A 13,450-nucleotide genomic window follows, 5' to 3' on the forward strand; every position below is an offset into this window, starting at 1 on the left:
CCCCAAACAAACACTAAATTTTGCTTCTATATTCATCTTTCTGGAGGATCTTTAATTGTTCTGAAGCTACACACTCAACACTCAGATAACTGTAAAGTATTGGGGCTTCTTACTTTCATCTAATGAAAAATTTGCTTGTGAAGGTTCGATTGTCATAAAGTTTTAGCTCTGATGTCTTGAAGATTCATTTATGCTATACGGTTATTCCTACTATTTTAATTGGCTTTCTCTTCTCCTCCGTTGTCTTTTCTCTAGATATTACAACTTCAGTGATGATTGTCCATCTTGGACCTTTAATTTTGCTTATACCCACATTAGGTAGTTTTCCTTTTCCTCTTTCCTTCTGATTATGATTTTTCATGCAGCTTGCATAGTGCAACGGAGTGGTTGGACTAGGGAAATTGATGTATTCTTTCAGTGGCTTTCAGCTATACCCTTTTCAGGTGTTGGTTTGGATGATGCTGCCATCTCAGAAGGACTTGCTGAAGCTCTAATGGTGTGTGGTGATGCCCATCTCCTTGTAAACTTGTCTATTTGATTCTTCCTTATGGTTAAATAGTACTATTTGAATTTCTTGTTCCATTCATTATGCATGTGACAAAGTTTCTATGCCTTTCCTATTTTCTTTTCAATTATTTTGAACCACCTTTTTCTCCCACTTAATATATTGTGCCGTCAGTTATATAGGATATCAGAACTACTGAAATAAGCTTGGGGACCAAAATCTTTCTCAATAATCTAGAAAGGCCAGTATTAAAGAGTAGGAGTACTTTGATAGTTGAACCCTTTTTGGTCTTCTTGTTGGTCCGCACCTTTTTTATCCATTGCCTTTTATAATGAAACATTTGGTGAGACACCTTAAAGTAAAATAATTTTTGTTTCAGTTTGGAGTTAGTTAAGAGTCCATTTTATATATTCTATTATCCAGCGTGCAAATTTGTATTCTAGGGTGACAAGTGACAACATTTACTTTATAAAAACCTTCCACTTTTAGGTATTTGTTACCATGTCTCCATTTCATAGATTCCTGATAGACTGCCTAAGTGCAAAAATGCTTTAAAAAACATGCCCTATCCTTCATCACTTCAGTAATGTGAACTTAAAATTCTTGAGAACCTCCTCCTTTTTTTCAGATCAATGAAAAGATGTGATGATATTGGTGCCTCATCAAATCAAGAAAAAAGTTGTAATTATTTCTTTTAATGTACATATTACTTGTATACTTGTGCATTTTGTTTACACGATATTTCCTTGTTTGAAAATATTTTGGTGCATCGTTCAGATGTTCTCTGCCACACATGGAAATCAAACTCAAAATGTAGATGGGCTAAGACAGTGCATTCTTGTTGCTGCAAGTAACCCTTATCCATTGCCAACGTCAGTTTATCAACCAAAACTGCAAAACCTAGACCAAAGCAATAGCATTGTGGCACAAACAGAGAGTCATCTATCTGATGCAGAGACATTAGCAAAATCATTTGCTCAGGTACTGAAAATCCTTCTGCCATTGCTTACCTTCTTGGATGTTTATTTTACTGAGTTCAAAAACATCTACTTCTTGCAGTGTGCAATTTCTCTTTCAGTCATATGTCCGAAACAGCTTCCAAAAATTAGAGCAATCTATAATGCGGTAATAAATCTCAACTTTTGTGCTCTTTTTTGTTGATGGCTAACGGGTTGTAAACGTATCAAGGCACTGCTAGTATTTAGTATTTGCTTCTGCTTATCGTTTTGTATAAATTACTATCTTGATCTTTTCCTTAATCTATTTGTCACTTCATGCTTTCTTTTTATGTTCCATGAGAACTACTTTTTAGCTATTATTTCATTTCCCTGGCAAATAGATCATCAATTTGATAGAAAAATGTCAGGAATTATTATGGATGCATTTCTTATCATTCTATTTGTTTTTGTGGGGGTTGTTAATGTCCTGTAAAATAGCACCATCTTTAAAGCCCTTCTGTTAATAAATAGCATATTTAGCTCCCATTTGTTTTAGCTGAAAATTAAAGTTTTTTAGTAGATTGTGATAGAAGTGATGAAATTTGTGATTGAAAAGTTGATAAAAGTTGTGGATTCCACAAAATATGTTGTTAAAAATGAATTTGAGGAAAAATAAAAATGGGGGCCAGCAGGGGCTTAATCATCATCTTCCTAGACATTGGTGTCACCCCATCTAGGATACTTTTCGAAAGACAACCATCCTTTTTATTATTCAAAATAAAACTTTTAACATAAGAGCCCGTACTGCTCCTCCAACTGTCAATTGGTGTATTTTTTGTTTGACGTGTTTTCTGTTCAGCAGGACAACCCAGTTGCAGTAACTTTGTTCTACTTTTATAATTTATTGTAGAGTATTGAACTTGCGCTGTACCCTACTCTATAGTTGTAGCAATCAGGTGAGGATATATACTACGCAAGAAAGGTAAAGTTCAATCGAGAAAAAAATCATAAATTGAAGGGTGAAATGATGCTTACCATACAGAAATAGATTCATGTTAGTCTTTTCACTTCTATCAGTCAAATAGTTTACATTCACAGTGGGGTTGCTGGCTGATTGATATGTGCTAGATGAAATGGTGGAAGCAATTATGTGGCATGCGCAATAAAAACCAAAAATGCTCTTGAAACAATATTTGAAATGGCTGTGGGTAGTTCTACAACTCAAAAAGCTGTTATTGAGAGTGATGAATTATGTACTTCTTAGTTTCTTGTTTCTTGTTTATGTTTGAGTCATTTACTGAAGATGAAGGGAGGACGAAGGAAGTGAGAACAGCTGTGCTCTTTGATCTTTGTAAGAGCAAAACAAATGGTTGTCTGATCATTAAAAGTAATAAATGTGGATGATTGTCCTAATATCTATTTTGCATAATAAGACAACAAGACTGTCCTTTTGGAGTTCAAAATTTAGTTCTGGCATTTTTGTATTGTTATATATGTTCTATTGTACCTTTTGACAGGAATTTTTCTACGAATGATTTGTATTACTCTGTAAGAAAAACAAAATAACTTGAGAAGGCTCCACCATCTAGAGACAGCATAAAATACTTAAAAGCAGTGGGAGTGGGTGATAGGGGTGGTGAATTGGCCTATTTTAACTACAGATTCTTTGATCTCTAGGTAGAGTGGATGATGGGCACATCTATATTGATCGTTACACTCTTGCGGACAGGGCTTTTCTTTATACCTCTCACCTTTAAATTGTGCACCTTATTTAATTTTTTGACACGTCCTAAAGTAATATCCAGAATTCTAAAATATTCTATACTTATTATTTTACAAGCATCCTTTTTTATTACCACCCTTATACTTTTACTTGTACATGGCTAGAAAACTCCTGCCTCAACATTTTCGCTTTATGACAGATCTGTGGGGACAAAATCCAAAACAATGTTCTCTTTTCAATTCCTATCCAAATAATCATGCCACTCGATAGGGACTAAGAGCATCCTTAAAATTAGGTGCATGGCTCTGTGCATTTGAGTTAGCTTTCTGTGACCATATAGTAATTGTCAATTTTATCAATTATTTTATCTTACTGCATGAGCTTCCTGTTATCCTTTCAGACATGTTAGCTGAGGGGAATACTCATACAATGATAGACAAGGACAATAAGTCATTAATGTATTAGCTTTAAGGTGGCAACAATCACATTAGAATCAAATTAAAGAATACATGACTGAATTCTTATTATCATTGTAGGAGCTCTTAAAGTGCCTTCTTGTTCTCATGTAAAGATAGTGGGTCCTTTCACATTTTTTCTTTGTCTTCTCCTGATCTGTCTCTTGATAGATTAGTCTTCTGTTTCAGCTAGCGCCAACAAGCTCAGAGTTTATGGCAAAAGGAAAATATGCTATATCTATCTCTCAATTACCTAATTTGTGCTTGAGTTCCTTTTTCTTCCGTCGATGGATCATGACCCTTTGTCCCAGCCAGTAGCACCTATTGCCCAGGGCATAAGGAGAGCACATAATGACTTCATGTCCTTGACTGAACATTTTGTTCTTCCCATGGAAAAGAATGTAAATTTCTTGCTTTACCAGAAAAAGATTTGATTTGATTCAATTTCTATTACGGAGACAATTTTTTCTGAGAAATTTCAATTGTATTCTATAATTTGGAATAAAAAATCATTTTTGACACCTTCCACGTACTCTGATTGTAAAGCAAGGACAGACCTTGGTTATGATGACAATTGAAAGATATTCTGTCTTTTCCTTCAATATGCTGTTGTGAATGCTAATATTTGGTCATTGTGTTGATTAAGGGAAAACGAAATCCACGAGCTGCAGATCTGCCTGTAGACACTACTAAGAATCCCCATTTTCTTGTTCTAATCTCCGAGAACTTTATAGAGGCTTGTGCTGCTTTAAGTCTCTCTGGAGTGACAAATTTGGCATCAAATCAGAGCCCTGTGAAAATGCATGTGACTTCTGTTCCTCCCAATTCTGGGGCGGCTTCTGTTCCTTCCATTTCTGGGCCAACTTCAACTTCTATTGCAGCAGGTAACTTTGCATGTTGAAAGTTTAATTTCTGTTCCTCTTTCATCCTCTACCTTTATCAGTATTTGCACTTATTAGCATTTGCATGTCTCAACAACCAGGAATGCAGCCTGTTGGTGTGAATAACAATAATTCAGCAGCAAACATGCCCCTGAATGAACAGACGTCAAGTACAGTGAATTTTGCACAATCAAAATACGTTAAAGTCTGGGAGGTAATTAACATACTTGCACAAAAAATAAATGCAGTTGGACTATTGCCTGAAGTTTCTTAAGGAAGATATACATAAAAATTGTTTTAATGGTTTGCCAGGGTAATTTTAATCACTTTGAGAGTTATTTATAATTTTCACTACTGACTAATATGAGAAGATTATAAAAGTAGCCGTTTGTGGTGTTTTCACACTCAGTGTCCATACACTGGGTTAAGATACTTTCGGCATTGCAGTCCCCATTGTATTTTGGAGACTTATCATAGGTGGTGTTATTCTTTCCTTTTGGCCAAAATATCAGGGGAAAGTATCAAAGTGGATGATTAAATAATGCTATCATCAGGGTATGCAGATGTTTTTGGATGAGAGTTTTCTGTTGGATTTTATGGGGCTTAACTCCGTCTATAATGATTAATATTGGATTAGACTCAAAGAAAGGTATATGCGTTTATCTTTTGGGATTAGGAGGCATTTTTCTGGACCTTTAAAGTAACATGACAGGAAAATATGCAGACAATTCATCTAAACTAGAGTATCAGGTATTGGGGTACAATTTAATGCTGTATGTACCTCGTGTTATTCCATAACCTGTTGTGATTGTTGTTTGCTAGTGGACCATGGAAAAGAAATGCTCAACAATTTAAATTTCTTCTTTTTTCAGCAACTCTCACCAAGTTGGAGGTCAATGAATAAAAGCTTTAGGAATATTCTAATGATAGTGCAGCAGTTAATCACGGTGAGGAGAGTAGTAGGGAGTAACTAGATGTTACTCATCATGTTGAAGATGGAATGAGAAGTGAAAGGGTTTCGAGTATCACATCACAATTGAAGTTTTTGGGTGGGGGAAAGAATATGCAAGGAAAAATTATAATCCACTGACAGCTACCATGATTTATGCATCAAAGCAATAAAGTAGTAGAAGCAAATGCTCATAAAAGGAGGTATCCATTCTTAAAATAGATGTATGCTCTGCCTAGCCACATTGGTATAAAACTGGATGTCTTGAAATGGTGAAGAAGTCATGGCTGAATGTAAAACTAGGTTAAAAGTGCAAATGCTTTGACCTTGCAATGTGGAGGTTAAGCTTGTGTTTCACCTTGATTTGCTCATTATTGAGATAAAAAAAAAAAATTTATTGGGTCTATAGTAGAATTGAAGCTCTGGTCTTACTTCACACTTTGAATGTTATGCTTTCATTGTTGTGCTACTATAGTTGTCATATAATGTTGGAAAAGATTTTCTCCAATTAGCCCATTTCTTATTTCTCGTCCATACTCATATTGCTGACATTGCCAAAATATAATGAAAATGACACCAATTTCTATTACGAAGGAGACTTTCCATAATTTCTGAAGCTGTTAAAAGAAAATCTTGTTGAATAGTATGTAATCTCCATGAATTGGTAAATGATTTAGGAAGAGATAACTCGAGGACAAATTAAATGAAAAATATCTCTAATAAAGTGTTCTTCTTTGTGCTGTTAAATATTATGCAAGTTACCCAGATATCGTTGATTTAATTACTTAGCTAAGCATTCTCAAAACCTTTTTTATAATGAAATGGTCTAGGGTATCTTATCTGGGCAGCGACAAAGCCAGCATGTGTTCATCACGAGACTGGAGGTATGTTACACGTCTAAGAAGGGATTTTCATGCTATACATAATCTTGTTTTCATTTCTAAATCGGGTAATTTGATTGGACATTCTGTCTTTAATAAGGCACTCCTTAACTTTCTCATACATTGTGACATATCATTCATGCTACTGTCTGGTTACATCTTGGTGTGAAAATTCACACATTACTTCTACTCACATATTCTGCTTAATTGTTCCAGGGGTATAGGAGCGCATCGGCTTCTGAGACGTAAGTCTACATATTCTTTGATGCTTTTCTCTCATTTTTCCACCTTGTTCCATTATTCCTCTCAGTTGTGCTGCTAGTGCAAGTTTGGTAGATTATACAAATTTATACTAATGAGAAAAATGGATTTTGTGCCGATCTTTCAAAGGCGCTAACTACTAGTTTTCCTGTGAGGAGGTTATAGCTTCCATAATGTGCTTTGTAGAGACTTGGATTTCACTGTAGTATGTCTTCAGGATCAAAATGAATAGAGAAAATAACCATAAGCTTCAGCTTGCCTCTTTCATTCTAGTGAAATCCTTTTAATTCTTTAAACATGCTCCAAAATATCTTGAGGTTATGGCCAAAGCAGATAAATATTATTGTTAGAGAGTATATTTCACGTTGTTAAATATCTTTTTTCCATTTAACACCAATAGGTTTTGCGATTCAACATGATTCATGACTGGAAATGGAAGGCCTACTATCAAGTCCATGTGTGACCGACCTTTATTTTTTACTTGCATCAAGACGGGTAACAGATAAAAAGTCCATCCTTTTAAGTGACAAATTTCTCATGAAAGAACTATAGTTAAGGAAAGGACTATAGATTTATTAGTCAACTTTCCCTATTTGATACCTTCTCATTTAGCCTCTCTTCTTTTCTGCTTCCTTCTCATGCATATAATGACATCTAAAAGGGTACCCCTCATCCAATTGAGTTATATTGCAAAAGAAAGTATTTATGATAAAAGTGAGGAAAATTTTTAAGAACAAATGAATAGCTACTTCGGCAGCAAAAGAATGATGACCAATTATTTGAATATTCCGGATCCATTGATTGCACAATTCTTTGCATATAATCCTGAATCACATTTGAAACAATCCTCTTCTTTTATCATTCTCGTACCAAATGTCAATGAGATTGAGATTATGAAGATTTCGATAATCACAAAAATTACAGCTTACACACATACACACACATATATGGTGCAAATTGCAAAGTATCCCTAATGGGAAGATCATTCAGTCAAACTTTTTCATGGTATTAGAACCATACCTATAGAATCAATCATTGAATCTTCAACTTTCGTTCAATTTCTCTACCTTTGGTGACTTATCAAAAATAAAAATAAAATTTTTTTTACCTTCGGTGTCGACAACTTTCGTTCAGCAGTTTTCTTGCTTCTTGGTAGCTCCTTGCAAAATTCTAGGTCGATTTGTGTGTGATTCAATTCTTGATGGTCGAAGTCATATTAATTTAAGACTTTTCGACACATCTGTGGATGATTGACACGATTTTTGGCGTCCGTGTGTGATTGATGCGATTCTCAGCGTCCCTTGGGTGATCGATGCGATTTTTTGGTGTTCCTCTATGTGTGATCAATGTGATTCCATCGTCCTCACGAGTGGGCTCGACGTGATTCCCAGCGTCTCTAAGGTGATTGACTTGAATTTTTGTAGGTTCGCGTCCTTGTGGATGTTTGAAGCTTCGGTGGGTTTTGTGATCTAGGCCTAACATGTAGGAAATTTGTTATTTGAGGAATATTGTTTGGGGTGGGCCTAAATTTTTTGTGGGTTGATTTTAGGTGACAATTTATTTGGGGTTGCAATCTGGTTACTTTTGTAGGTCGAATTCGTTTGGGCTATAATTTTTTATTTCCTTATATTAGGAAGTTACGTTGATTAACAGCTTTTATGTTAAGTTCACAACGAAGAATTATTCTATATGGAAATTTCAATTCAAGATGTTCTTAAAGGGAAAGGAGCTTTGTGGTCACATTAATTGTTCCTCTAAAGCACCTGAAGATGCTAAGGATCTCAGTGTATGGGAAACGAAGGATGCTCGTATTATCTCTTGGATTTTGGGGTCTAAAGAGGCCCACATGTTGAATTAGCGCTCTTTCACTATTGCTAAGAAGATGTGGGAATACTTGAAACGAATTTATAATCAAGACAATAATGGACGACGATTTCGGTTGGAGTTAGAGATTGCTAACTACGTTCAGGGTATTCATAATTTCGTTGCGAAGGATACGACCATATTGCTCGTAGCTTTCATAAAAAAGTTTGCAATTATTATGAACAACCAAGGCATATCATTAAGGACTATCCCATGCGACCTAAATATCAGGAAGCTAAAGCTTTTGAAGTTGCCGTTCAAGGTACTTCTCCAGTACTGTCACAGGCTAGCACCAATTAACCTGTTCTTACCCCAGAAATAGTTCAGCAGATGATTCTTTTTGCATTCTCCTCCTCAAGCTTACACAACAAAGATCAAGTTGTTTCTTCTTCTTGGTATGTCGATTCAAGGGCATCAAATATTATGAATGGCAATTCCAAATCCTTGCATAACATTTAGCACTCTATTGGTCCACAACACATTCAGATTACTAATGGGAGTTCTCTTTCAATTACTGCTATTGGTGATATTTGGTCTTTAAATATTGTTTTTGTATTCCCGAGCTAATATACTAACTTGATTTTAGTTGGTCAATTAGTTAATAATTACTTTGATGTGTGTTTCTCTTGTGCTGGTTGTCTTGTATAGGATTAGGGATCGGGGAAAATGATTGCAAAGGGCCTAAAGTCAGAAGGTTCCCACTACAGTTTACTATTCCAACTGCTATGTCTTTGGCTGGTATTAGTGATGGATTTAAACATGAAATTTGGCATAAACAATTGGGTCATCCCAATATGTTAATTTTATCTCATTTGTTGAAATATGGTTTTTTGGATAATAAAGACTAGTCTCAGTTTTCCAATGTCTTTCAATTGTAGTACTTCTAAACTTGGAAAAAGTAACTTCCACTTTCCAACTCATGGCAGTCATGTTGATAAGTTGACGAGGACTCACTTGTTTGGACCATTTACTTGTGTTTTTTAGTTATTGGGCTTGTATTATTGGGTTGGCCCAAGCCCATCACTAATAGGGTTATGTTTTACTATTTATATGGTTGTCAATTGTAATTGAAAAAACAATGAATTGATGAAGTGAATTGCTTGGCTTGTGGCCTAAGGTTTCCCTCTTCTCCCCTTCTCCTTCCCTGTTTCTTCTCTGGTCTTCTTTCACCATTCTCTCCAGTTCTCCCCTCTTTCTTCGTGCCTATTTCTTCGTATGTTGCTGTTGATTATCTGCTGGTTATAATTTAATTGTTGAAATCCCAATTGATCCTATACTAAAGTGGTATCAGAGCAAAACTTGGGGATTTATCACTGCATTAGAATAGTTGCGACTACCTAGCAATATCCACTATGTCAACAGATCATAGCCAATCTTTCATTGAAGTTCAGTAAATCCAATGCTTCATCTACTACAATAGACATATATTCAGTCCATCATCCAATCCCCTACAACTCACCACCACACAACCCCACCTTCACCATCAATAACAGCCAATATGCAACTTTTTGTTATATCTCAAGTTCCATCCGCTGCCAAATCACAAACCCAGCACCGATTTCTTCAAACCCCAAGATAGTAACTGCCAGCAACTTCACCGTAATGTACACTTTCCACTTAACCACCAAACCCCACAAACAATAACCGCCCACACCGCAATACCCACCAACTTCCAACCACCACAACTTACGGTTCCGCTCTTCCACATTCAATTGCAGTCAACCAAAAATAAAATAAAATCCAACCAAGCCCAATTAAAACACATCTCGCGCTACTACTCAAACCCGATTCAACCGTCAGACAGTTCCACTCCCGCATGTAGTCGTTCCCTCAACGTCAACCATAGTCAATGCTAGCCAATCTCTCTGCCGCCGCCAGCTTCTCATCTCCAGCGATCCACAATTTTTACTAAATCACATGAATAGGGCTGGACAATTTTGGCTATTGAATACAGTGGGTGTTTGATTGTTAATTTGGGCTTTTCAAATTGGGCTATACCTTAGTATTTTTGGTTTTGCATTGTAAGCGTGAGTTTTTGATTTTCAGTTTGGATTCGCCTTAGTATTTTGGGCCTAGTAAAAGTGTAATAGATTAGTTTTAAAAAAAGAAAAAAGAAAAGAAACAGAATTAGGGAAAAAAAGTGGAAAAAAAAGAAAGAAAAGAAAGAGAAAAAGTATTTTCTATTATTTGCAGGTACCTCTTTTTTATTCTTGTTGCTACTTCAACAAACGAAAGAGAAGTTATTGTTTTTATTTATTTTTGGTTTATATTACTGTTTCGTTTTAAAATTGCGTCAATATTTTGTGTGCTGCTGTTATTTCAGTTTTTACCTAAACTAACGTAATTGGATTCATTAACTTCGTTAAATTCCACTTTTACCTCACTTATTTTACATGATTAGGTCTTGACTAGTATTTGATCATTGCTTTGCTATTTTACATATACCAGCAGTATTAGCTTGCCGTATTTGGATTTATTTAATTCCAAATTTTAAAATTTTTAAAAAAAGGGAGCTCAAGTTGTTATTTTTCATTGCTTGCACTTATTGTTCATTGATCTCACCATTGCACGTCATTTAGCTTCTAACACAGAGCATGCATGGTGGTCGACTGGTCGTCTTGTCACTCCTAGTTTCAGTACATAAACATGGACCCTTCACAATTTGATGTACTTACTCAACAAATAGTGGCTATCCAATCTCAGATGACCGCTACTCTTGAACAGAGTAATGCTCACTCTGCTAGTCTGGACAATTTTAAGCAAATCACTCATTCGACTGATATTAATAATTTTGAAGTGTCCCACAATATACGATATCGTGTCGACAAGGTAATCAAAAATATTTTCAACATGATCATAGAAATAAGGATCAGGTTCGTGAGCGAGAACGAGGCCATGGTCGTCATGGTACTCATTCTCTTCCTCGTCATAAGGAGCATTTCTTTAGAGACATTAAATTAGATACTCCTATTTTCGATGGTTGTTTAGACCATGAAATTTTTACCCAATGGAATACCCTTACACAGGGGAATGGGCTAGTAACTGAGTACATTGCTCAATTTGAGGAATTTTGAATGAAATGTCATGTCGATGAGGATGAGACCCTGACTTTGAGTTGGTTTATACAAGGTCTAAGAGATGAACTTAGACGTGAGCTTTTCTTTTGAGGCGTTACTACTCTTGATCACGCTTACTCTTTAGTCTGAGATTATAAGTTATGTATCAGTACTCCATATGAAAGCCGTGATCACCATCGTCCACCAATCTTGTCATCGCTGCCTCCTCTTAAGTCAATTAAAAGACCTTCCTCGTCTAATGTTCTTCTTGTGTTGGAAAATAAGGGTAAAATTTCTGAAATTCCAAGGGTTTCTTCTTACTTGCAGTACTTCAACTGTAAGAACTTTGGCCACATCTCTTCTATTGTCCTAGCCGAGCCTTAGTCATTGAAGAACAAAAGAATATAATAGATGAGCGATTAGAAGATCAAATCTATAAACTTTAACTTGAAAGATTTGATGACTTGGATGATAGTGAGAACACCTCCTTAGATAGTATTTGGACTTTTCCTTATGAGAATATAGGTATTGTACCCCTTGTTCCTGATACCTTTTAGTCAAATGTCGCGTGTCATACTCTTATCCAACCCAAAGATATTGATGATTTGTGTAATCATGCCATTTTCAAGGAAAATCTTAGGAATTGGGATTTGATCCTCCCAATAGTGCAAATTACATATAACAATCTTGTGAATCGATCTATAAATACGACTCCCTTTAAAGTTAGAGTTCTGCTTGCTATACAGGCCAGTACAAAATACTCATATGGGAGACTTTTTTTTTTTTTAAATAATCACCGACCCCCCAACCCAATGTAAGGGCATATGAGTGCCCCTGTACCGGCCCTGTGAACACGGGCCTGTAGATGAGGCAAAATTCTTAAAGTTATTCATGGTTATGAACCTAGGAAAACTTTAGACTTTATTTCCAGGTCCCCACATGCTAATGTGTCTATGTCAGTTGAGGTAATTGCATCACATTTTCATAACTTACATATTGAGATCAATAAATAATTTGAAGCAAGTAATGTATTATATGAATTTCAAGTTGATTTGTTTAAGCGAAACTTTGAATTTAATATTGGAGATTATGTTATATTGCAAGCCCGTAGTGCTAGTCCTTATGAAATTTTAAAACATGGTTCAAATACATGTACGATTAATCTTTTATCACATTTTGGCCACCACTTTAATTCAATTGGTAAGGACTGTGTTGCTTACAAAGGTTATTTTTGCCTCTCTGATGATCATTTTCTATCTCCACTTGGGAATTCCTACACTGAATCCTTTGCTATGCTTACTCCAATACCACCTATCATGGTACACAAAGATAAGATTGATGTTATTTTAAATGATTAGATTGTGTTGACCAATGATAGAGAGATTCAATGCTTTCTTGCTCGTTCGGTGGATTGACTTGATTATTATGGTACATGGATCCTCAGAATGAGACTTCAACAGTGTGATCCAGATTCATTGGAACTTGATAGGAGTCGGCAAGATCTTTCTTTGCCCGGTTCATCTTAGTCAAATCGTATGCTTAGGAAGAATTTGCAAATGGCGCTGTCATTATTTGTTGAGTTCTGATATTTGGTTAGTCAGAAAGATCGCCCCCCTTAGTAGTTCTACCACTCGACAAAGTCGAGTTTTTCTCCCACCTCGAGAGTTGATGAGGACATCACTTGTTTGGACCATCATATTTTCTTGTGGACCGTTTACTTATGTTTTTTTAGTTATTGGGCTTGTATTATTGGGTTGGCCCAAGCCCATCACCAATAGGGTTATATTTTACTATTTTTATGGTTGTCCATTGTAATTGAAGAGATGATGTATTAATGAAGTAAATTGCTTAGCTTGTGGCCGAAGGTTTCCCTCTTCTCCCATTCACCTCCCCTATTTCTTCTCTGGTCTTCTTCCCCCATTCTCTCCGGTTCTCCCC

General features: G+C 35.9%; 1 protein-coding gene across 2 annotated transcripts in view; it reads left to right on the top strand.

Moving 5' to 3' along the window:
* Positions 1 to 13,450, top strand: part of LOC111387168 (mediator of RNA polymerase II transcription subunit 25-like) — a 29,773-nt gene that overhangs the window by 1,950 nt on the left and 14,373 nt on the right. For both annotated transcript variants that reach the window (XM_023011706.1, XM_023011705.1), the window contains exons 4-10: positions 366 to 496; positions 1,283 to 1,486; positions 1,565 to 1,630; positions 4,268 to 4,505; positions 4,604 to 4,716; positions 6,282 to 6,335; positions 6,549 to 6,577. In XM_023011706.1, coding sequence (XP_022867474.1) covers positions 366 to 496; positions 1,283 to 1,486; positions 1,565 to 1,630; positions 4,268 to 4,505; positions 4,604 to 4,716; positions 6,282 to 6,335; positions 6,549 to 6,577 — 835 coding nt within the window. The remainder of the gene's footprint in view (positions 1 to 365; positions 497 to 1,282; positions 1,487 to 1,564; positions 1,631 to 4,267; positions 4,506 to 4,603; positions 4,717 to 6,281; positions 6,336 to 6,548; positions 6,578 to 13,450) is intronic.

This window comes from Olea europaea, unplaced genomic scaffold, assembly GCF_002742605.1.
Source record: "Olea europaea var. sylvestris unplaced genomic scaffold, O_europaea_v1 scaffold393, whole genome shotgun sequence".
Taxonomy (NCBI): domain Eukaryota; kingdom Viridiplantae; phylum Streptophyta; class Magnoliopsida; order Lamiales; family Oleaceae; genus Olea; species Olea europaea.